A 24,130-nucleotide genomic window follows, 5' to 3' on the forward strand; every position below is an offset into this window, starting at 1 on the left:
GATACTCCGCCTGCACTGCTGATCACTTCTTACGTAGGAAGTTCACTGTTGCTGGCCCCAAACTTCATCAGACTGTTCAAAATCACCACTCTTCCAGGGGCAATATCCAACGTCCCTCACTTCCTGTGTCACAACTTGGCACAGCTGGTTACCATTGCATCACAAACGGAGTTTCTTCCCACTGTGTCTGGGTCTGCATTTTAAATAAATGACAATGCATTTGCATTATTTTTATTTATTTGAACACTATGATTTAAGAGCCTAAATGCAAGTTCTTCCCTTTATTTCTGCAAGTAGCACTGCAATCATAACTTACAAAAATGTTTAAAATACAAAATGTACATGAAATTACAATACAAGGCTCTGTAAACATCTAGAACTTAATCTTTATTGTCCCGCATTTTTAAATATAAAACTTCAATTTGAACGATTTCCGAACCTCAAGGAATGACATCCATTTTGAGTATCAAAAATAGAGTTTCAAAGCTTTGTATCAGAACAAAACCATTATTTTCATTCTTTGGTTTAAAAAGGGTGGCAGTTCCCCTGATAACAGGTAAGTTTTACTACAGAAATTCAGATTGCTAGTTTATGGTAATTTCAAAACTCATTCCTGTCCCCCTGGATTAATATGCTACCCCTTTATTTCTTTTCCTAAACATCGATCTTTGACCCTCCTTATAGACAAGCTAGCTCATCATTAAGGCTTTCCTTCAGGACCATCTAAATTATTAAAAATTTTTGGAAAAGTACTCAGGGAGAAGACAGGACTTAAGGGCAAGGAAGCGGATGCCAACAAAATATTAACAGTTGCCGGGTTCTGTTGTTTAATTAAATTTGCATAGTCCAATAGAGATCGTGTGCTTTTTATACCACTAAAATTATACAAGATTAACAGTCTGCATCTACGTTATCACACAAGCTAAAATAAAATTAAGACCCTTGTATTGAAGCTTTTACAAGGCAAATACAAAACTGCTTTAGTATCCAAAGCTATATTTTTTTAAATTTCATTTTTAAATAGGAAAGCATTTCTATGTCTACAGGCATCAAGGTATTTAAAGGCATCAGAAAATTTAGTGCATAGCAACTCCGGATTGTTTGGGCTCCTATATTTAAGGTACAGTGTGAATTCCAGCTACTTGGAGAACTTGCAAGGAGAGTCTGTACCAGCAGGATAAAGGAGCATAAATCCCATACAGTATGAAAAGCTTTTAAGTCAGAATTTTCCTACAAACAATGGTTAATGCAAAAGACCCAATACAAGAATGAAAACTGGAACACGCCTTGCCACCAGCACACACTCTGAGACAATTACATGGTTTACAGCATTGTGTGGTTTGATTTCTTTTGAAGGTGTTAAAAACATAAATAGATGTATTTCTGAGCATGTGAGTTCTTTCTGGGATCTTTAACATACATGAGTAGAGGACAGAGTAAAGCACCATTGCTGAGGGACCATTACAATATCACACTTTTCAGATTCCAGCCCTGCCAATTACTTCTTGCAAATGTCAAGACTTGCACCACTGAACAGTACATTCACAAAAAGGATGCTTAGGATTCCCAGCAGGTACACAGTGGCCTTGCATTAAGTTGTTTGAAATAATGATGAAGCATCAAGTTAATAGCCTCAGGCTGCACTCTTAAAAGGAAGTACATGATAAAATTATAATTTTACCTACTTAACATATGATCTTTAAAAGATCATGATTCAGCTATTACAGAGATGCAATTACAGCTGCTGCAGTGGTATTGCTGGGGCACTGACTTCACTTCAGGTATAAGGTTTTGCCTACAAAAGGTTCAATGGAAAGTTTTCCACAGCAAAAGCTGTGTTTACTCTTCAGGTGTTATAACTCAGCACTGTTCTCCACTGTCAGACCCCTTCATTCATTTGAAGTCTACACAGACTCATGTGCTCCCCATGTACTAAACTGCTAAAATGGCCACACTTGTCTGAACTGGATCCAATGCAAATATTCTTTCAAATTTTCTAATTCTTTGCATTAATTCACTCTTAATTTTCATTAGACTGTCATGGCTGACCCAAATGAGCAACTAAAAGCAACACCTTGGATGTTCTGAGGTTCCATATACTGCTGACCTTCCTTTGCCATGATTGGTGTACCGTCTGTTCCATGGAGGAGAGTTCTGTAAATAAGTGATTCCTGGGGGAGGGAAACGTGTGTGGCCTTCACAGGCAGTGTCGGATCCTCTCTACACTGTCTAATTGTAAAGGCCAGAGATTTTTAAGTAAAGATGTAAACAGATTATTTCAAATTCATCAGATTATGTGGATAAGGGAGATGCAGCCTCAGAGCACAGCACAGAGTTTACTGCTACTGTGATGAATCTTGTGTATTTCTTTGGTAGCTCCTGCTTCACACCTTTAAATTAAACACGGACACATTATACTGCCTAACCACTACTTCACAGTAAATTACTTTTTAGCAAACTGACTTTTATAAACAGCCTGAATCTAAGGAACTGTAGTGGTCCTCTCCTTAGGACTCCCAAGTGGCATGGGCAGGCATACAGCATATAAAAGATACAGCTGTGATCAAATGATTTATTGCACTGACAACTTGAATGCCACTGAATTAGTGATCTCAAAACCATATTCTGCAGGGATAATGGGAACATTTAGATCCTCAGCAAACATTAGATTTTCTCCTGTATCTAACATGGCTTTGATGTTGCTGTTCTTTAATCTAAAATCCTACTGCTCAAATTTGATTACAAATGTAACTTTCTAAGAAAAAAGCTATTTCAAGAAGGAGCCTGTGCTAATAAAGATCAGGAAAATTATCCATAAAGTTATAGAAGTTAAATTTTGGAATGTAATTTCTATCCCAACACTTTCATGATGGAATGGTCTTTTTGCAGCCTATCAAGTAACATTTTCAGTTTATAAACAAGTGCAGATCTACATTTGGCTTTGCTTCCTATGAATCTAAGAAAGAAAACACTACAGTATTCATATACACAATGGCTTCCGTGGCATTGGCTTCAGATGACAGGTATGATTTGCCACTGGAAGATCTTATTAAGAAAAAAATTAAACAACAGAAGCTTTAAAGGCTTTCCAAAATGACCAAAAGATGTTACAAATCATCAGTTACAAACTATACTACCTCTAAGGGCAAGCAGCACACTCAAGATGTGCATTAAATCTTTTTCCATATTCAGGACTGTGAATATTATAAGAGCAAACTAACATCTCCACACATCTGAAGCACTTACAATATAAAAGTATTCTATTTAAATGCAAAAAGCAAAGCTTGTTTGTAACTTTAAAACAGTTAAAATATCTGGTGTAGATTCTGTGTGTCCATTTTAAGAAGTCTCTTTACAGTATCTGAGGAACTATAGTTAAAATGCTCTGTCTCTACATCAAAAATGTAACCCACTAAAAGGGCTTTGCAAGGATCCACTGTTCCAGTTCATAAAGGCCACAGAGTTGGAAGCACAGTAAGTCTAAAGAGGAAGAGGATGAAGAAATATTCAGAGAAAATGTGACGTTTTCATGGATGTTGAGTCGTTAGCTTATCTGTTACTGGATTCCATCAGATATTCTTGTCTCCAGAGATCCAGGACACGTATGTGCAGACTGGCTGGCCACTGTTGTTCCATGTGACACTGAGATCTGTGACATATCTCTTCCTATGATCTCATTCACTATAAAGAAAGAAGAAATATTAAAAAGTGACAGTTTTTATGCTTTCCAAAAGGCAGAACTCATCAGTATAACCCTTTTAAAAATAAATACTTCCAGTCCTAAGCCTGGATGCTGTTACATGACAGAAGATGGATGAGGAGCCTGGCTTCAGCAACAGTTAAGCAAGGGGGGGGAAAAAACGTCCTGCCATAATCCATGCTGGAGCCTCCCTAAGCCCCTTGAAGAAAATAAGCACAAGACACACAGGTAACTGAGAGGCACAACATAGGTCACCTTAATAGAGATTTCCCCACAAAACTCCTTCTGTTCAAGATTGTTACAGGCACAACAAATAACTCTAACAACTCCTGGCTCTTTCAAGCTACTTAGAGAACTTCCTCAGAACTTGGATTTGGGTTAATAGAATATTCTTTTTAAACACTACATACCTATTAATGGGCCAGTTTTCTGAATACTTGGATTTCTGAAACCACAGTAACTAAATTTTAGCAGTCAATTTCTCTATAATGAAGATTTAGGATGGACTAATATGCAGGCCAGTTTGTGTGTCCATGCATGTCAGCTTCAGTACAGGTTTTTTGTCAACAAAACTTGTACTATTTAAAAGTGAGGGACACCTGTCTGATTGTGACAAAGTTAACCTAAGTTATCAAGAAATGACAACTTTGGAGTCTTACTCTAAATCCTATAAAATTGATTGCAGGACAATTGAGGTTGGAAGATGATAAAAATTATCATTTTAAAGATTAAGTATAAAAGCAGTGATAGAAATGTCTGTTTTACAAAAATGGACCTTGGTAATGTTATCAAAGAAAACCGAGTAACCTTCTACATGGACATGAAAAATATCACATTAAATAATAATGACAAATTTTAGAAAAATATTGGATTATAACCAAGATCTCAATTGTTATTTCACTGTTAGAGGGAAGCACACCTGTTGACTCCCATTACTGAGTGGGCAGTAGGTTATAGTATCTCTTAGGGAGACTTTGAATATGCTGAATTATAGAGGCTTTTCCTTAATCATTGGCATGAGTTTGCTTGGACCTTCTATCAACAGGTATTTAATGGGATCTTTGTGTTGACTAAGGACCATTCTTGTGTTTAGAATGTTTTGTTCTGCTAATAAGCTGCTTCTGTTGAACATCTTAACAGACTTGGAACCCAGGCTTTTGCTACTTTGTTCTCCGTTGGGTAACTTTACAGAACAGTGTTGATGCACTTCACCACCTTTCTTAATGCTTCCTTAATTTTCCACAGCAGGATTTAGCTTCCTACTAATCATTCCTGTCCGGTAGAAGCATAACAAAATCAATCTACAGGTTGCGTTTATAGCACTGAATAGCCTGAGCACTGCCCTTTGTGGCAGCAGGATCATAAGTGGTTCTGAAAGAAAACATATTAATATTGTGAATATGCTGAAGTCTGTGTAACTTATATGAAATCCAACTCTGAAAAGAGGTTATGTCTATATTCTTTTAACTTGCTTGGGAAAGCTTTAAAACCACCTCATGTCACAGCGCTGTGTGTAATGGAGGAGGTGTTTGCTATCCATGAGTTGACCACCTGCAATGGTTTTCTCCTCAGGAATGCAAGGACAGCTTGTTACACACACAGTATTGCAGCCCAAATGTTCAAACAGGTCACACACACTTTGGAAAAGCCAATTCCCTCAAGTATTACAAGACTTGCAATTCATTTGGCTTCAAAAAAACCTGTCATTCAATGAACTTAACTGCACTATGACACTGAAAGTTGTGTGACTGCAGGTAGGGCACTTTCCCAAGTATTTTTATTAGGCCAACACAATGCATAAGTAAACATCTGCTAAAAATCCCCCAAGACTTTTATTTTTTTAAACAAAATATAGATGATCATTCATAAGAACTGTGCTCCACCAGCTTCTGTCAGGGCATTCATTAGCTTGCTCTGACCTCCAACAGCTTTTATCTACTGAACAGTAGCTTTGTGCAAATCGAGTGTCCCAGCTGTTCAGTACTGCTAAAACTTTCATGAGTGCTACAATAAAAACATTAAAAATAACTATCTGAAGTTCAGTATTTTGAAATTATTAGACAGTTACTTCCCTTAAGTTTTGATGGCTGATCTGTATCTGTAGTAGCACCATCAACACAAACTGGTCTATCCCGCAAAGGTTTGTAGTTCCCACAGGCAGAGGTGTTTACCTGAACAGCACGTAGCCATTGGCACTGCATTCTCCTTAGAACACATTACACTGAAGACAATAGCTGATCACACGGGATTTTATTTGCCAAACTTCTGCAGCAGTCATTATGTAGAGTATTAAAGCTACAGGTTAGCTCGTGTTGCTTTGTTCTAAACAATAACTGATTTGTTTATAAGAAGCTCTTTTGTAGCTCAGTGCTTTTTTTTTGCAATACTTTTAGCACGTGGTGAATACAGATGTATCTGGTTTACATGGATTTCCATTAGAAACATCTACCATTTCTTAGGCAAATGCAGGACCGTGTCTTCATTCCAACAAAGAATTCTAGTGGAGAAGTCTTACTTGTCCCTGTGACTTTGTAAGAATTGCTAATTTATAAACCCAACCAGTATTCAAGTGTGCTTTTTTCAAAATAAGTATGTAAATCAGTGCTCGGCCAGAGCACCTTGCAGGCCTCAAGAAAAGGCCAAAATGTTTTTCCTACTGTGTCTGGCCAAGGTGTTTTTTCACCGACTTTGGCCTCCCAACTAACACATCTTCCTATTTTATACTTTCCAGGAATGTCCATTTCAGCTGTCTGGAACTCTGTATCCAACAAATGGACTGGGGGGAGCCTGCAGAGTTCAGAAAAGTCTCCATTGATAATATGAAGTACAGAAGATAAAAATATAAAATTTAAATAAATATAAAATAAATGCTTCAAAGAAAGCAGAACTTGCATAAGGCAGCAGCTCAGATCAGTCTCCAATCGTTCATGGCACATATAATATTAATATAATACCAGCATTATCAGAACTTGTCTTTCTGATGGGGAATGGTAAAAATTAAAGCAGTTTAAAACGTAAATCATGTAGTCAGAAGAGATAAAATCCTTCATAAAAATGTACAAGGATGAAGGTGAAATCATACAGCATTTTCCTTTTTGTATTAACGACTAAAAGAGAAATCCAAAGGTCAGTATGACATGAATGCATGGCATGTCACCTTCTTCCACTGAGGGACAAGCCACACAACATGTAGTAGTCTGTGATTAAAACTGAAAACTTAATTCATGAGCATAAATACAGGTTTTCTACAATATTGTCTAGAAAAGCTCAAGTTCTTCAGGTGACAAATTGTGAGAGGAAATAAATTCCAACAATTCTGAGAAAGGACAAGCTCAGGCTCTATTGCTGATGCTTTACAAACAAAAGAAAATTTCTTTGCTTTTAAAAAACTGCTTAATTTCACCTCTCCTAGTTTTGACTATGGCTGCAACGGCTACTCTGTCCTAAAAATACAGCTAGAAAGATTTCATACTCCCTTTTGCTTAACCTTTACAGCCATCGCATTAGCAACTAGACACTGGGAAAGCAGCATGCACGGCTTTGTTAATCCTCCTTTTGATACCATTTCCTTTCTTCAGCACAAGTTTGCACGGGAAGGCTGCAGAGCTTGTTTGGGATTCAGCAATACAGATCTCCAGGATGTTTTTCAGGTTCTCTGTGCTCTGTCTGCCAGGTTCACGTGTGTTGTGTAGTTCATACTTTTGCTGCCTCTTTGGAGAGAGCCAGTCTCATTAGACTTTAGATGGAGGTGAGCAGTTGTGCAAGTAGACCTTGACTTTTCAGTCCACTGCCCCCTCCAGTTAAATCCCTGCCTGTTTGGTACCTGTGGTGCCAGGTGTTGGCTACTGATCCCATAGCCTGGACCTCTACTCACTCCTCAAGTCAGGAGGAACCAGAAACATCTTACACACAAAATCATTACAGAGACCTCGCTAATATTTAGCAGTCATTTGGTACCTGCTGACACCTAAAACCATTCTGGATGATCAGTGTCAACTGAGTGGATGACATCAAAAATGTTACAAAATGTTTTCTGTTCTAACACTCCAGGTCACTAACCCTGAAATAATGACTGGAGCAGATGAAAAGAAAGAAGGGTGCACACACTACACTCTGTACACATGTGGCATATTCCTCCATACAACAGTGATAAGTGCACTTTGAAAACTTGTCAGATATGGCACAGATCAAACTGTGATACAGCGTTTTTTTTAATAAGTTTTTCCTCCCTTTTTTTTTTTAAATATCAGGCTGTGAAATGGAAATGATTTTAACAACTTTTCTCTGTCTGTGTAATTGACCTCTTTGGCAGTTTTCCCAGATTTCAGAATTTCAGCTGTTACTTTATTTGCAATACTTTCACCTTTTCCTCCCTTAGTATTTATCTGAACGTAAGCTGGTTGGCAAATTTATACTAACAGTTAAAAATAGATTGTGCAGAAGAGAAGTTAAGTTGGTGGGGAGAAAATCTGCATACATACAAATTACATTGGCCTGGTCAATACTGGTGATACTGCAATATTGGATTGCAAAGATTTTTGTGATTTTTTTTGTTTGTTTGTTCTTCCCTCTCTGTGCTGCATTGAAAAAGGAGCAACACACTGCATTGAGAAAGCACCAAATGTCAGATAGAGGCTCCAGCATACAAAATTAAAAATTGCAAAAAATGAAGCGGCGCCCTAACATCAATATGGGTGGAACAGAGTAGAAGTGGCTCTGACTTTTGGATCTGCTGTCAAGCTGTAAAATAAGAGCAACCACTTACTCTGTTTTTCTGGGTTCTTCCCATGGTTTTCATTTCCCATTGTGCTCTGTGTGCCTGTTTCCACTCCCCGCTCACTGCATAAGTGGAAGCAGCTGAAGCTCTGAGGCCTCCCCTGCCCCTGGGGCTGAGGGCTTTGCCTCTGGTCACTGAAGGCTTGCACTGGACAGCTGACACAGCCGCAACTCCGGCTGTTTGTGCCTGACAGCCAGACTGCTCAGAATGGGCTCTTCAAACTTTGCAATTTGCAATCCAGAGTTTTAAGATCTAAAGTTAAATTGAACAGCTCAGCCATTTGTGCAGTGAGTGACACCCAGAGCTATGGGTGCTGATCTTATCAGCTCTTCCAGTACCAACCAACCCTTCTGGAGAAATTCCCACCTACAAAAAGTGATCCATGTTCACCGATTTGAACAGAACAAAGCTCTTGTGTTATGAAGCTCGACATCATCATGAAAGCTGGTGCTTCTAATAATGAATTCCCAAATGTTTTGGATAAATTGAAAAACCCAACTATGAATTTAGAATAACAAGCTCTCTTAAGGTGTTTTTAAGGTGTTTAAAGTTCTAATATCAAAAGTAAAGGCATTATCTTTTTTAATCAAATGCCAAGCAAATACTAGCATGCTTCTGAATTGCTCAGTATTTAATTTCCCCTCTCATTGTGCTAAGAGAAAAATATTTTGTACTGGAGCACAAAGGAAAACAGAAGTATATCTAAGTATATATATTTTATATAAGAATATAAGAAAAGGAAATTCCTGAACCTACAGGCCTTTCAGGGAATAATGCAAGTAACCTCTTTCTCCTTGCAGGAAGCCACTAATCTACAATCAGCATCTATACTTTCTACAGGACAAGCAAATCTCTTTAATGGTCAGTTACCAAGCATTTTAGGTTTTTCTAAGTCAAAAATACTGCTTGAAAACCTCCACGGAGAACTTCAGGCAAATCACTTCAGACCACTAGGTCTGCAATGGGCAAGAGCAGAGACATGTGCAAAACACAACAATGCTTCCCCAGGGTGTTCCACCAGCCTCCAAAATATGTTTTTCCCAGGGAACTCCTGAGTTAGAGACAATATCTTTTGCACCAAATGCTCCCATATGGATTTTTCTCCCTGGGGTCTTTTAAGGTCTGTGCAAAATTTTGTCAACTGCAACATTCTGCGACAGCAGATTCCAAAGCTTAACTCCCTATAGCAGTAGCAAAGCATTTTAGATGTGCTGAACTCGCCCCAGGATTCCTTGGTGGTCACTTACTGGTTTCTTTCCCAGGAATTATCTTCCATTACCTTTTCTGTGGCCCCCACTCATTTTATTATACTTGGCATTTTCTCCTCATTGCTTTTTCTAGCTGCAGAATTCTAGCAGATCCAACAACAGGCATTCATCTAATTCCTTTATGCCATCAGGGACAAAATGTGGGCACAAAGTAGATCTATGGAGTAGCATTTTCTTATTCTCTGCTGTTCCCTAGACATTCCTAGCCTTTATTCAGCCTTTCAAGACTACTTTTAACACTACTGAGCAAGTTTTCAGAGAATTGTCCATTTTAAATTCAAAACAGCTTTAAATGAGAATAGTTCACAGAGCAGTTGTCACTGTATTGGTGAGTGCAGGTTTTATTATTTCCTTTAGTCTAATTTTCACTTTTTCCTCTAGCTACCTGGTTTTTGTTAATCACAAAATCTTCCTGTAGAGGTTTCTAGACAGTTTTTGGTTTTCACCCTTCTGAACAGCTGAGCAGCAGTGGTGTCACATTTACCCAGGCTCTACATCAGGTTCTACATTACAGTTGATAGTGAACTGTTGCTTACTCTTTCAGAGCTGTTGTCTGGCATGTCATCTACTTGAGGACAATTGTCACTGTCACTGCTCTGAAACCTTTTTACTGACACCTTACCTTGAGACAGGTCCTGCAACATGTCTCCTTTTCAAAGGACTTTGGACATGAGAATCTCTAGCTCCTCAACTGCCAACATCAATACACAACACTTTCTAAGATCACTTATCTAATTTTAACTGAATAACTCATTTGTCATCCGCTGGTCACATTTCCCATTTAACTTCGTCACTTTAATGTTCTTTTCTGATTTCTGCATTTGGAAGCAGCTTGTAGTCTTTCTCACAACAGAGTAACTGCACACTTAATATGAACCTTCATAAATAATCTGCAGACTGCTTGCAACTATTTGATCCTTTTGACCACCTATTATATCTTCATAAGCTTAATTGTTTTCCTACAGTTTGTCTTTTCAAGTTTGTAACAGCCTGTAATGCTGAAACTGCTACAAAACGAAGATTTAATTTTTTTGTACACTCCTTTTGACCAAATAAAGAGATATTTCCTCGTGTGGGTTCTCCTCATGTTTTGGTACTCCCTGAAGCAGTCATCAGACTTACCCCTTCTATAAAGGATGAGTCAAGTATTCCATTAGTTACTTCCTGCCTTTGTAGATGCTCTGATCTCCTGCAGCACACTACAGTCACAGTTGCTCTCCTCTTCAGCAGTATAATTTAGAAGCTGTGCTCTTCCTAATTTAAGCCTGAAAGTTGGCTCTGTAAGAATTATGTACTGGCAGTGGATACAGTTAACTTGTCTGATTTGACACTAAGCATTCTTCAAGGTACAAAACCATCCTACTTTCCTGTGTAAACCTATCTCTTGTATTAACACCACACTACAGTATGCCAAATACATAAATACCCATTATTTTTATTTTTAAAACCACCATGTTTCTCTATTGCATTTGTCACATGCTAACATGTGTGTATAAACGTGTTTCTCTCTCGGTCTGGGTTTCTCTTCGTGTGCACTTTGTAAAAGGGACTTGTCAGCGTACATTTCACAGGCCTAAATTTGGGGTTTGCCACCCTGTGTGTTATTTTTTAGTTGGTGATACTGGTATTTGGGGGTTATTTTATTATTAGCCCGAATTTCCATTTTTCAAGAACTTCTGCTCTTCAACAATTATTCTGAACCTATCAGATTCTGAGTTGCACAGGATATAATGTAGAACACTGAAATAATCTAAGTTACAACTTGTATTTTACGAATTGATTTGCTGTTTCAAGACAGAGGAATGTCCGCTTGGTGTACAATCCTTTCCCTGGCTTTGCCATTCCAAATAGGAGCTACTTACCTTACTAATAACATTTTGAGAGGTAAGGAAAGCAGAATTAAGTTTCTTGAAAGCTGGCAAAAGACCAGTATGATTTATTTCAGTTTCACAAGCAAACTTAGGATCAGTCTACACAGTAATTGTGTGAAAGTTTTATGAAGAGCTTGATTATTTTACTATTACCAAATCTACTGTACATTTACAGGTATTATCCTTTAAAAATCTATAGAGAAAGTAGAACACATTATAAGTGTTTATAATATATTTGTTTATGTGTATATATTGAAAAAAAGGGCCACTATATTACAAACATGCCTAAAATGCCAAAGAACTATAGTGAAAACCACTAAAGTCTAAACACAAACAAGACCAATATACCATGCAACAATTTCTAATATCATTAGTATTTAGAAGAGTCATAGTGCATAATTATCTTGCTTATATGTGAAATAAAGAAGCTGAAATAATAAATCCAGATATTTGTACCCAACTATAGTGCACATTCAACTCTAAATCTAGTTATGGATCTGTATTCCTAATACTCTGACTGGTAGTGCACATCACTGTATCCCATCTATTTAAATTGACATTGCTTCATCTTTTTGAAAAAGAGAAACATTACAAATTTCTCAGTTAACTGATCTGGCCAGTCTTCTACCTTGCCCATATTTGGCTTAAGATTTTCATATCCTCTTCTGATGTTTTACTAGATCCTACAGCACTCAGGAAGTTCTGTGGCAGCTCTGTATACTTTGAGTGGAAATCTTTACTGAATGAGTGTACACCTGGTTCACAAATGCTGAATTTGCAACTATTTCAGAATACAGAAATAGTGTGTCCAGTTATAGCAATACTTCAGTATTTCACAGTGCTTTTCACTTGTAGCTCTTAAAACTCTTAAAACACTTTCCCCTTTCCTTCGTGCTCCAATTTCAAACATTGAAGCATTTCAGTAAGCAGACTCACCCTCTAGATTTTCCACATAGGAGTTGGACATGAGTGCTGAATGTTGAGTCCATTTCTCTGTTGAACCTGATGGCTGGTATTCCAGGTCAGAGATAAAACTGTCTGTGTCAGAGAAGAAGACAGACATAACTACTGACTGGACTAAACCAAGAAGTTACAGTTCACTCAATCAGGAAGTGATTTTCATTTTTCTTTTAATAGCACTAAATTTAAATACCCAGTTTCATTCACCAACACTGCGTTGTGACATAAGTAACTATTTATAAGTTATCAGAGTGCCTATTAAAACCAGTATCAGTTATCTTGTGTACTTAGTTACTTTTCAGTTAGCAGCCAGAGCCATAAAGGTAATGGTTAATATTTTTGGATGTCTGCCTAGTTGTATCATCATGAATTTACACTACTTAAATTTGATTTTAGTATTTGTGTTCAGAACATTGCTCCTGCAGTTTTTTCAATTTGCTTTACTTACTGTGGTCAAATTAGAAGTACTCAGGGCCCTTGACAGCAACTCCAGGGTAGGTAAAAGAGTCCTAGTAAACAAAACCTTTCCTGCCATTTTCCCTCTCCCGCAAGCACAGGAAGCTGTTGCTGCTCACAGCTGCTGGCTCCCCTTTGCTGTCCCACTGCACACTCTGCCCACGGCACTGCTCTGCGGTTGGGCCACCACAGCTGCGAGTGGCAGAACACCAAGTGTTATCTTGGCACAGGTGCTTCCCTCAGACCAGGGCCATGTGAGAAACCCTGCAGGTAGTGCACAGCTGCATTCATGGAACTGCTTTTCCTAGAGGAAAAATCAATGTCAAATGGTGTATTCATTATTTTAACCAACAAGTCTGTGTTTATTCAGTTGTGATTAGTGGCTATGCAGAACTTACAAGAGGGTTGCATTTGGTTTTTTTTCCTGCCCAAGACAGGGTTTTAAGTTTAGTAAACTAGGCTTTAACACAATTAACAAAAGTACTCTGGACCATGGCTAATTTGTGCCTTCTGGATAGAGGCACACATTTGTTTTGCCAGCATGGTTTCTAAGCCCTGCTTATGGATGACTCCTCGGAGAACAAAGGAATCTACTCTTACTTCCTTCTGAAATTCAAGCAGCTCAAATTACCTCTTTGGATGACTTCTTATGCTTAACTGTTCAAAGTGTAAAGTTACATGTGTTTAAATGGGAAGTGGAAAGCATTATCTGGGTTTCAATGAAAATGTTTGCTGCCACTGTGAAGGAAAGGAGTAAATTAAGGACAAATTCTTGTCAAATAATAGGAGATAAGAAAAGATCATTTTCCCCCATCAATTATGGCAGAAACAGCAACAAAGTGATATTTAAATAAAGATCTAATGAATCCAGGGAGATGGGCAGGAAATTGCCTCGTGATGAAACAAATTAACTGTACCAACAACCCTCTTTAGAAAGGTGAAGCTTTCAAGAGACCAGACAACAAACACTGACAAAAAGCCTCCAGAGAGAACAGTGGAGTTCATCAGCTCATAAAGCAACAGCCTCTGCACCATAAAGACAGCACATCTTATACAGGATTATATGTCACTCTGGCAGGGAAATATGCTTCTGAGCAATTTTTCTAATTAGTTTCATACTTAGCAAGATTCTGAGGTTCTTGCGTGCGCTACCAAAGCTGCTGACAGTGGTGAGTGTTTGCTTTTATCAATCCCTGACAACTGTGTCATGCACAGCACACACAATGTCTACAGCCAGCACCTTCTGGGACAGAGCATGCACTGCCCTCGGGCATACACTGCTTCTTGTTTGGGAAACGTGAGACATAAAGCAACAGCCTTTTCATCTGTGTGATACAGCATAAAGATTTTGTTCTACACACACACATTCGACCTTGAGGTACCAGAAAAATATACATTAAAAATACCATTCTTCTTTGTAATATCCTAAACATTTGAGAAAGCTTGTTACTTCCTTAAGCACTACTAAAATGCGTTCTGTAACCAAAGAATATAAAGCCAAAATGAAAACTATTAAGTTGAAACAAAAATAAAGAAAAATGACACCTGGTAGATCTGTTTAACTGATCAAAAATTCATACTTTTTGAATGACCTCTTTGTCCTGACTCAGTCTTTAAGTAAAGAAAGGTTAAGAAAAGCTTTAAACCCTCAATTATCAGCACCCGGTATGGGTCAAAGCAGGAAGTCAATTTAAAATTAGAGGTCTGTTATGGATACAGGCAGACCAAAGAGCTCCTGGAGTCATCCCATTTGGTTTTCAGCATCTCTTCCAACAGTAGTCAATTAACTTCCTGTTTTTGTAGCACTATCTGATTAAAAGTTCAGCCTGTGTATCCTTTACTGCTGCTGAACTGAAGCAGGATGTGTGGGCTGTGGGACATAACCTAGAAGAAGTACTGGTTTTGGAAAATTAGGTCTCCCAAAATATTCTAGAATGCATGATTGTCTGCAGTGTTGCTTCAGTGAGTAGCACAGAGTGGAGTTTTTCAAATATGTTCACAAAAAGAAGTTTGATACAAATTGTGTGTTTTAGAGGACAAATGAGTGAATTGCTCCTCTGACAAAGGCAAACAGGATCAGCAAACTTCAAGGAAAACTATGGACAGACTGCAGCACACACTTCCTGGGGCATACACCTTCTGCCAGCTCCAGACAGAACTCTACCAGCTGAATTTATGTGAAGAATCCCTGCAATTACATCACATTGCTTAATGCAATATATTTAGCCTGGTTTTGACTCCACTTGACCAGCAAGTAATACCGTGTCAACTTTCCCTAACAAACAAACAAAGAAAAAAAAGAGAGAAAAAAAGAAGCTGCCCGGCTATAATTAACCCTCAGCCTCCTGTGCTGGAGCAGCCAGCTGATCATGCTGGTCTGAGACCAAACCAGTCACATGTCAGGCCATGGCTGATGTGGCAAATTACCAAGGACGTGGTGGGTTGCCTTACAAGTCACCATTCCAAGCCATAGGCCAGGCTTGCTTTTAGTAATTTCAGGTTTAATGCCAACTTCACTAAGCAGTACTACTTTTTTTTCTAATTAACTGATAAAATAAGGCTGTATGGAATGTTGGAGTACAGTTTTCCCATGCAGATTGTGGTTACAACTGTACAGAAAAACCAAACGTGCCTGCAGAGTCACAGCACCAGCTCTGCAGTTCTATGCTACAGTAACAAATACCTGCTCATGTCCTGGCTATGCTATCACACTCTGCATTTCTGTATCCTGGCGAAACCAACTCATTGCAGTCATGTTTACCCCTTCTCTCACACAACAAGAGAGCTGAGTCTAACACAGAATTCAGTGCCAGCTTTGGCTCTAGAGAACGTGCGGGCTGTGCAGTGGAAAGTGGTGCTTAAGGGTCTCCGTGGATTTTTCCAGGCTCACAAGGTGTGCTGAGCTCCTTCCAGTTCTGCTGCGATAGCCAGCACCCACATCTTGGTGCAGATGTGCCACCTGCACTCATGGAAGAAGTCTCTAACCTCTTCCAATTCTTGAATGGGAATATTTTTGAAGTGGTGCAGCCAGCTGAGTTTACTTTGCATTAGTTACAAGATGTTCTGCGGCTCTCACAGGGAGAGCTGGGCATAGACACCTGAGGATTTAGATGGCATTCTTACACATTAGAAATTTGTAACTGGTCTTCTCAATGGATGCCTTGCTGACACAGTTTTTATGGACACAGTGAGTGAATCCGCTAGAACATATGGTCAAAGCATCCTTTAACTGCTGACAGCTCCTGATGCATAACATTTCACCTTTGCTCACTGTTCCACCCTTCAGCTTTTAAACTACTGCTCAGTCTGGATCTTTATTTTGTTCATAACACACATTTCTCAGAGTAGATTTCCATTCTCTTTCAACACATTTCAGGTTCTGCCTTATCACCTCAACATCTCACTGCAGGACTGCTTTTTACTGCTGCCTCATACTGCTTGACAATACAGATCTAATAATCAGAATGCTAAAAAAGGAGGAGTTTGAACACAACTTTACTAAACAATTTATACTAGTATAGTTTTCAGAATGCCTCTTATCAGCAGGATTGTTCTGAGAGTTCCAGGTACAGTGTAGGTTACAGTCCTTGGCCTTACTGGGCACACTGCAAGGTGCAACATTTCTCTCTGTACACAGGAGACAACGAAAACAACTTGGATTTGAGATGCACATCTCAAGTTTGAGCTGCTCTGTTCCACCCTACACCAGACTCCAGCATTCAGTACTGTCTGTGCTTCTGCAGACCTCCAATGGCAGGATGCTGCCTTAATTAACACTGATCTGTTAATGATTACGTTTTAAATAGACAGAAATAAAAAGTATAGTCCTTCTCCAATCCTTTCTTATTCAGTCACTACTTTGATGCTCCAGAAATTAAGCTGAAGCTACAGTAAAAAAAGCTGCCTGCAAAGATGTACAAGTCTTCTAGCCAAGATCAGAATAATCTGAGCTTCTCAGCAAGAGAATTTATCAGCTAGAGAGTTATCACAGAACTATTAAAATGAATGAATGCTAATGGCCGAGAGTTCTAAGTGGAATGTGTCTGACAAAGCAGACTTACTGCTTTATATACACAAACTGCTTAGGGGATTTCTAGTTATGATTTATAGTAAATGCACATACTGGACTTTCTAATCTCCAGCTTTATGTAATGGAGATGCGATGAGTAACAAAATGTAAGAGGATTAGTAGAAGGTCATCCTGATTTGCTGAATACAGCTGAACAATATATTAAAAATGGTTAAAAACAGGTGTACATGTTAGAAATCTCATAACTGGAGAAAGCCATGAAATCCAAGGTAAACTCCCTCCTAAACTGCAAACCACAAAAGATTAAATTTGAGATCAACAGTATTACAACAGTTTTAAACCTAAAACTTGACAGCGGCAATAGGTAAACCACTACATTAGGAACACTTTTCAAAACGGGGTGGAAATTAATTAGGCCTCATCAAATAACCAGACTGAGTCTAACTTTGAGTAGCTTTTCTTTCAAGTGGGGAAGAAATTTTATCAGATGAGTGTGCAGCAGAGCCCAGTATGAATGATGGATATGGGAAAGGACAGAAATGACCAGCTGCCTGTTTCCTGACACTTCAGCTGCCTTGTTTACATCTATTTGCAGCCCTAAACATTCCACTGTCTATCCAGGGAAATGTTAATCTGAGGTGCTGGCCAGAGGGCTGACTTGCTGAAAGATGTTAGAGGAAAAAAGGTCCAACACACTAGGGGGTCGAAAAAGTAGAGGGGACAAATAAAAGTGCATGAAGCTGCTTTTACTTACTTGGGTTCCAACCCAAGTTTCTGAGATTGTGCAGCCTGACTACTCCAAAAACCTAAGCAGAAAGGAGAAGTTTTCCAGAATACCTCTGAAGTAGTAGTATACAGTAATATTTTGAAATTGTTATGTTTCAAATATTTTTTTAATATAATTTGAATTTCATATCCATGTGTCCTCATGCATTTTGATCCCTTGTTTCAAGTGAATTAGAAGGTGTTTCCTGTAGAAATCGAGGATGGGAAGAGGGGAAACAAAACATAAAAGCAAATTCAAGGTGGAGATTAGAAAAGTCTAAGGATATCAACAAGGTCCTGCTGAAAAACAAGATAATGAAGTCACACAAACTTCAGTATGGGGGGGAAAAAAGGAAAGAAGTGTCCTTTGTGCAGACACACAGGGGCAGGATCTTCCTTTCTATTGCGTAGCCTGTGTTCAATCACGGTCTGAACAGAGCCCAGGTAAAGGGCAAAGGAATACAACAGAATTTAAAAAGATTCTCCATCTGGTGATTGGCAAACACCTTGGACTTTGCAGGGAAACTGAAAATGTATTACACTTTCCAGGAGATGCTGGATCAAGACTAATCCAGATGGTCTTGGCTTGAGCACTGATAGATGTAGCAGCTTTGTAGTTCTGTACTATGTAGTGGTTTTGGAGGGCTTCTTGGTGTGTTTTTAAGAAAACACCTGAATGTTGGCTGAGGAGGTAGTGAAGAGTCACTTCTAGGGGTCTTACTTAAATTAATTTATGTAACTATTATCCAGACTACCACATCTGGAGGTGGGGTGGGGGTTTCCAAGTTTCATGGTGGGTTTCTTGTTGGGATTTTATGAATTCTAGATCATATTCTGTCAAACTACACAGTAATTCTGGGATTAACTTTGTCATGGGGTAGCACTTCCATACTACACTGAAATTTTGTAAAATATTTCTTGAAATATTTTATTTTCTTGGCAAAGAAATATCTACTATTTTAATTTTGAAACAGTGTACATTACTTAAAAGCAAGAAGGTAATTTATGCTCTCAGAGTTTTTTGTTTATTTTAAGACTACTGATTTAAATATTTAAGGCCAGTAATCCAGAGATGATTTAAAGAATTTTCAGTTGACTTTGCCTTAGTGTTTTGTTTTGAGAGGTTTATTTGCCTTAATTGGTAACCCTCAAACCCTTATTTTCCAACTAAGTAGAGCTTTCAGTTTTGATGTATTAGCTGGGAGAACATACTGTATCAACACTCATTTTATGTATGTAATTATGTTTGGAGTTTTTTCTTTAATTGCTATAACATTATTGTAGAGTAGCCTATTTGCTATTTGTGCCTGGCTCTATTTGTACAGAAACTAAAATTCAATTATACATGAAAGAGAAATTTTAGAATTATTTTTTAAACCAGAGTATTATGTTAGATAAATTATTGAAAAAAGTGTTCTTGTCTAAACATGCTTCTTTTTCCCTCCTAAAGCTGATTAAGCAGAGGAAGTATTCACTCACATTGAGAGAACTGAGCAGCTTTGCTTCTTGTCACTGTGCCCTTCCAGACTTTTGGAACAGCAGGTTCATTTCAACATCTGATTTGTATTTGCAGATTGGAAATGCAAGCAAGCCCCAAACCCAGCCCCCAGGAAATCATCGCACAGTGGCAGCATGGGAGGGAAAGGCAGGAACCTGCTCCCAAACCCAGTGCTGCTGCCAAGGGCAAGTTCAGCATTTAAATCCATGTTCAGTTTTCCATATATGAAGTGTGTTGTTTAAGCAGCAGCTATCAGAACCTCTTTAATTTTCTATAACAATCATTTTTAAAAAGAAGTTAATTAAGCTGTGGCCATTTGACTCCCATGTTCATTGTACTCTAAACCATCAGCAAGTGGCCACGCTCTCCATGGGGCTCCGACAGCTTCTCCTGTGATCCCATGGCTTTGTCAGCACAGAAACAAGGCAGTACTTTCAGTGTGAAGCAAAGGAAATAGTATTGAAAAGCAACAAATAGTTGTGATATAGAGAAAAAACTGACTTTCTTTTTACTGCGCATCCATTTTAATTTCTGATCAATTATAAACAAACTGCCAAGATGCTCATAAATGCTAAACACTTCTGCTTACACTGTGAACAGTCTAACTACAGTATTTAGTTATATTTTATCTGTTTCTACTTTTTTTTTGGGGGGGTGTGGAGAGAAGAAGGATGAGCAAAAGTTAGGTTCTAACCTGACACCTCTTAAAAAAAAGGATTTCTTTCTCACTCCTCTATATAGAAGTATAAAATGCTATTTTTTGCTGCATGCTGTTTCATAAAGCTCTGCTTTTCTCCCCTCAGCAAGTCCTTGACATAATCAGTCTCTTCCTTCCTTTCTAAATAAACTTAAGTTGATTGATAAACAGTGTTTCTAAAAAGAGAGCTTTGTTTAATTAAGGTGGCCATTGAACTGAAAGCACAACTAGATTGGTTTCTCTCATTTTCTTCTTACTATGCCACGTCTTTAAAGGCATTTCTTACTAAATTTTATTACTACTGTCTGGAGGTAACAATAGCAAAGCTCCATTTATGAAAGGAGCTGGGACAGACACAGATATTTAACAGATGGCCTACACTTAAGCCTTTATTCTACTGCTGATGCAATTAAGTAATTAACAGGGATGGTTAAAAAAAACCCCAAACCACAACATTTAAGGCTACTTTAGAAAAGAGACACTGGTACGATTCCCTCCATCAAAACCAAACACATTTTACACAACCTTTAAGGCCAGGCCTTCTAGTCTTCCAGTCTTTATTAGCACAACATGTTCTTTAAATTGCTTTGCATCTACACCTTAAATACTCCAATGTTTAGGATCTGATATTTTTCTTTTTTCACTTGGTGGGAAAATTTTATGAATAACTATTTAATTAATAACTAAATAAAAATTGTCCAAATATTTAAAGTACAGTCTTTTATAGTCTGGCCTTTAGCATTAGAATATCCTTGTTCTGTTTATGTTAAGTGAATTTCTCAAAAAGGTAGCCAGAGTGGAAAAAGCAAACAGCCACTGTGAGCAGAAGTGCTGAATGATGACAGGTTATCTATAGAATGTCTGTGAGGAGGCCAAGACAGTGCCAAAATGCATGTGATAGATTATCAAAGCACCAGCCTGCTCTTCAAAACTGGGACAACTCCAAGAAACAAGCCTCCAAACTACATCTATGCAATTTAGATACCTTACTATGATTTTCACTGAAACATACCAATGAGACAATCAGAAAAGGCTTCAAATTACTTTCTTGAATATAAGGTGTCAATGTGTAGGAGTTGATCCTCAAGCCTTGTTTTACGACAAAACCAAAATCTGTGGGCAAATTAGACTAAAATGCTGGAATTGTATAACTACAAATTAACAGCTGATATAATTAGTTTTAAACAAGTTGTTGCTTTGGACACAAAAATATGACTCCATTCTGATTATATAAATTTTCTTCTGTGAAGAGCAGTGTGTTCTAAACAAAACAACCCTCCCACACCAACTTTGTAGTTCAATGCAGATTATACCCCAGTATTGCAGTATTATATCCACTTACCATCATCTAGTGTAATGTCTTGTAGTCCTATAGTTTGAAAATTCAATTCCCGGTCTTCAGGTTCTGGTTTGATGTGCACAGCTGCCCCCTCGGGTGCAAAAGGAGACGAGTCACACACGGGGTGGGGCCCCAGGGGTGACACCGTGCCCAGGGCTCCCAGCGCGGGGCTGGCGGCCTGCGGTGAGTGCTGCCCCGAGCGGCTCCCGGGCGGCGGCGACGGGGCGGGTCCTGAGCTCGGAGATTGGTAAGGCAGAGGCTGGAGCTGGGGAGAAGAGGGGCCGGAAAGCGGCGAGTGGCACAGCGGGTGGGAAGCTGTCGGGGATGGGGATGAAGCGGACGCTGGATTTGGAGAGTGGTACGGGACCTGCTGCAGCTGGGGAGAAGCCTGGCCGAGGGAGCGGCTCATTGCAGAGGGCATGGAGCCCTGCCCGGTGCCCGGGCAGTGGTATCCCAGCGATGGCAGGTGAGCAGACGACTGTCCTGAATGAGCTGCATGTGCCAGTGGGTGTCCTGCTGGACTTGATGCTGACACAGAACCTGGATTTGAAGAATGGAACTGCATTGGTGGTAGAGCTTGGCAGCTAAGATTTATCAAATGAGGTACAGCCGTGTCTTGAGGAAACGAAATCGGATCAAATCCTTGGCTGGAGGCAGAGTTCATAGGAAGACCAGGCTGTCCATTGTACACATCGTTAGACTGCATAGGCTGGTAAGAAGGCCTCACAGGAGGTGCTGATGTTACCTGAAAAGACTGAACCACAGCAGGAGGCAAAACATGACACTCTTCACTTGGACTGAGGTTTCTACCCTGCATATGTGGCAGGTGTGGCACTGCTGAGGTCACCATGGCCGTGTAGGGTGGCTGAACGGGACACACGAGGCTCCTGGGTGACGTAGACAGCAAACCATCATGGGGGTGTCCTTGCTCTGGTGAAGGCAGCTGGGTTCGCATCGAGTGCAGGCCCTGGACGCTGCCTGCGTGCGGCAGGGCCAAAGATGGAACAGCAGACAAATCCACCTCATCTCTGTGCTCTTGCTTCATTATAACTAGAAAAAGTAAAACAGTTGTACAATTCCAGCCCATCCATACCCTTTGACAAATACACACCAACTGCTGCTTAACAACCCAAATAGCACTGTGAGTGCCATCATTTCCCTTCTGCTCTGCTTTCACCTTCTTTGATTTTATGCCTGCTACATCAACCCTGCAAAGCCAGAACAACTCTCCCAGCAGGTATTCAAGGGCAAGTATCTTCCCTTCCAGCACAGCATCCTAACCAATGTATGTTTTTAATGATATTTGCAACCCAGCCAGAAAAAGCTCAGTTCGTCTAAATGATGTTCTCATCACCAGAGGGGGGAGATGCTGCTGGGCTCCACTGAAAACAGGCAGATGTGGGTTCAGTATCACGCACTAGGAAAAGGTGAAGGAAATTTTTAGCAGGCTTCAGGCTTACCTCAGCCTCTGATCACAATGACAGCTGAACTTTGCCAACTTGCACACTAGTTTGAGTAGTGCACCTTGTTTTAATTACAGCAGCCCTTTAAGCAGGTCCCCCAATTTCAGTGATGGCAACAACTGTTCTTTTAACAGAGTTACAAATTGACACACTTTCAGTTACAGGTTTATTTTTTTTAAGTACAAGTAGTAGAAAAATGGTAACACTTAAATGCTCATTTACTACTTTATAAAATACAGTTAACTAAATATTACAGTCAAATGAACTGTAATACATATAGAGTTTTTTAAGTGCCTGTGTAATAACAGCTGCAGTTACAATTAAACTTGCTTCTTATTTAAGTAGCAACTGTCATTACTTCATTCCACCATTTAAATAATTTAAATAGAGATATTTCGAACAAAAATACAGTTTAAGATGTGCAACTATCTTAGGAGCTGATATTCTTGAAAAACAGTTGACAAATACCACAGAAATCTGATAACACAGTTAATGTGCACTTAGTGTACCAGACACCTCGGTAACACTGCCTAAATTTAAAAAGTGGGTAATTTTAAAGCCCAACAAGTGAGCACGGCTTATTTTAAATTGTGTTAACTAATGGAAGTTGGCTTTGCCAGCATATACATAAGTTTTAAGAAGTTTATTTTAATATCTGTATCCGACTTTAAAAACTCCTTCAGATAACTGACTTCAAGTGCTCCAAGCAGCACCAAAGGGTCCCCACCATCACTGGTACCTTGGGAATCCTGACTGCTCCAAATGGGCATGCAGCTCTTAAATAAAGCAAGGGGCAGGAAAGGAGCAGGCATTGCACACCTCGTGTAAGCTCTTCCTCACACCAAAGGCTGTTTTAACTACATCTGCAGTTAACATATCCTGTTATTACTTCTGGGTAAGTTACAAACTGATTTGTCTCAGTAAGCTGCAATGTGTCCAGAGAGGGGGAAAAAATATTTTGACCTTCCTTGTATCTAAACCTGGGTGTTTTTTTTCTTTTTTTGACATTTGAGAATGGAAAAAAATGCATAAATCTGTTCTTCTATGATCTCACTATCCTCTGTGTCATCACCAGGGTTATTTAAAGAGCAGCTTCTGAGATTCATCATCATTGTCAAAGAAAAGTAGAATGCAAAAATTATTCTGTAGAAAGTGTAATGAAGAAATAACTGGCTGTAGTCACAGAACTGGAGCTTATTGCTCTAAATTTCAGCTTTTTAATTAGACAAGCTTTAGTAACTGTTTTACAAACAGTTCCAAGCTAATCTTATGTACCTGTCAAAGGGACAAGACTGTCTGGAGTATT

General features: G+C 39.1%; 1 protein-coding gene across 2 annotated transcripts in view; it reads right to left on the minus strand.

Annotated features, from left to right (window-relative positions):
* Positions 1-266: 266 nt before the first annotated feature.
* NFATC3 (nuclear factor of activated T cells 3) overlaps positions 267-24,130 on the minus strand; it is a 64,046-nt gene continuing 40,182 nt past the window's right edge. Inside the window, exons 9-11 of one of the 2 annotated variants that reach the window (XM_042027470.1) lie at positions 21,365-22,411; positions 12,553-12,654; positions 267-3,681 (exon numbers count right to left, since the gene is read on the minus strand). In XM_042027470.1, the coding sequence (XP_041883404.1) occupies positions 3,557-3,681; positions 12,553-12,654; positions 21,365-22,411 (1,274 nt within the window). In that variant the 3' untranslated portion in view covers positions 267-3,556. The remainder of the gene's footprint in view (positions 3,682-12,552; positions 12,655-21,364; positions 22,412-24,130) is intronic. The other variant, XM_042027472.1, reaches the window with a different exon arrangement.

This window comes from Corvus kubaryi, unplaced genomic scaffold, assembly GCF_017639235.1.
Source record: "Corvus kubaryi isolate FWS band 111438036 unplaced genomic scaffold, C.kubaryi_AGA036_p1.0 37300, whole genome shotgun sequence".
In the NCBI taxonomy this organism is placed as follows: Eukaryota; Metazoa; Chordata; class Aves; order Passeriformes; family Corvidae; genus Corvus; species Corvus kubaryi.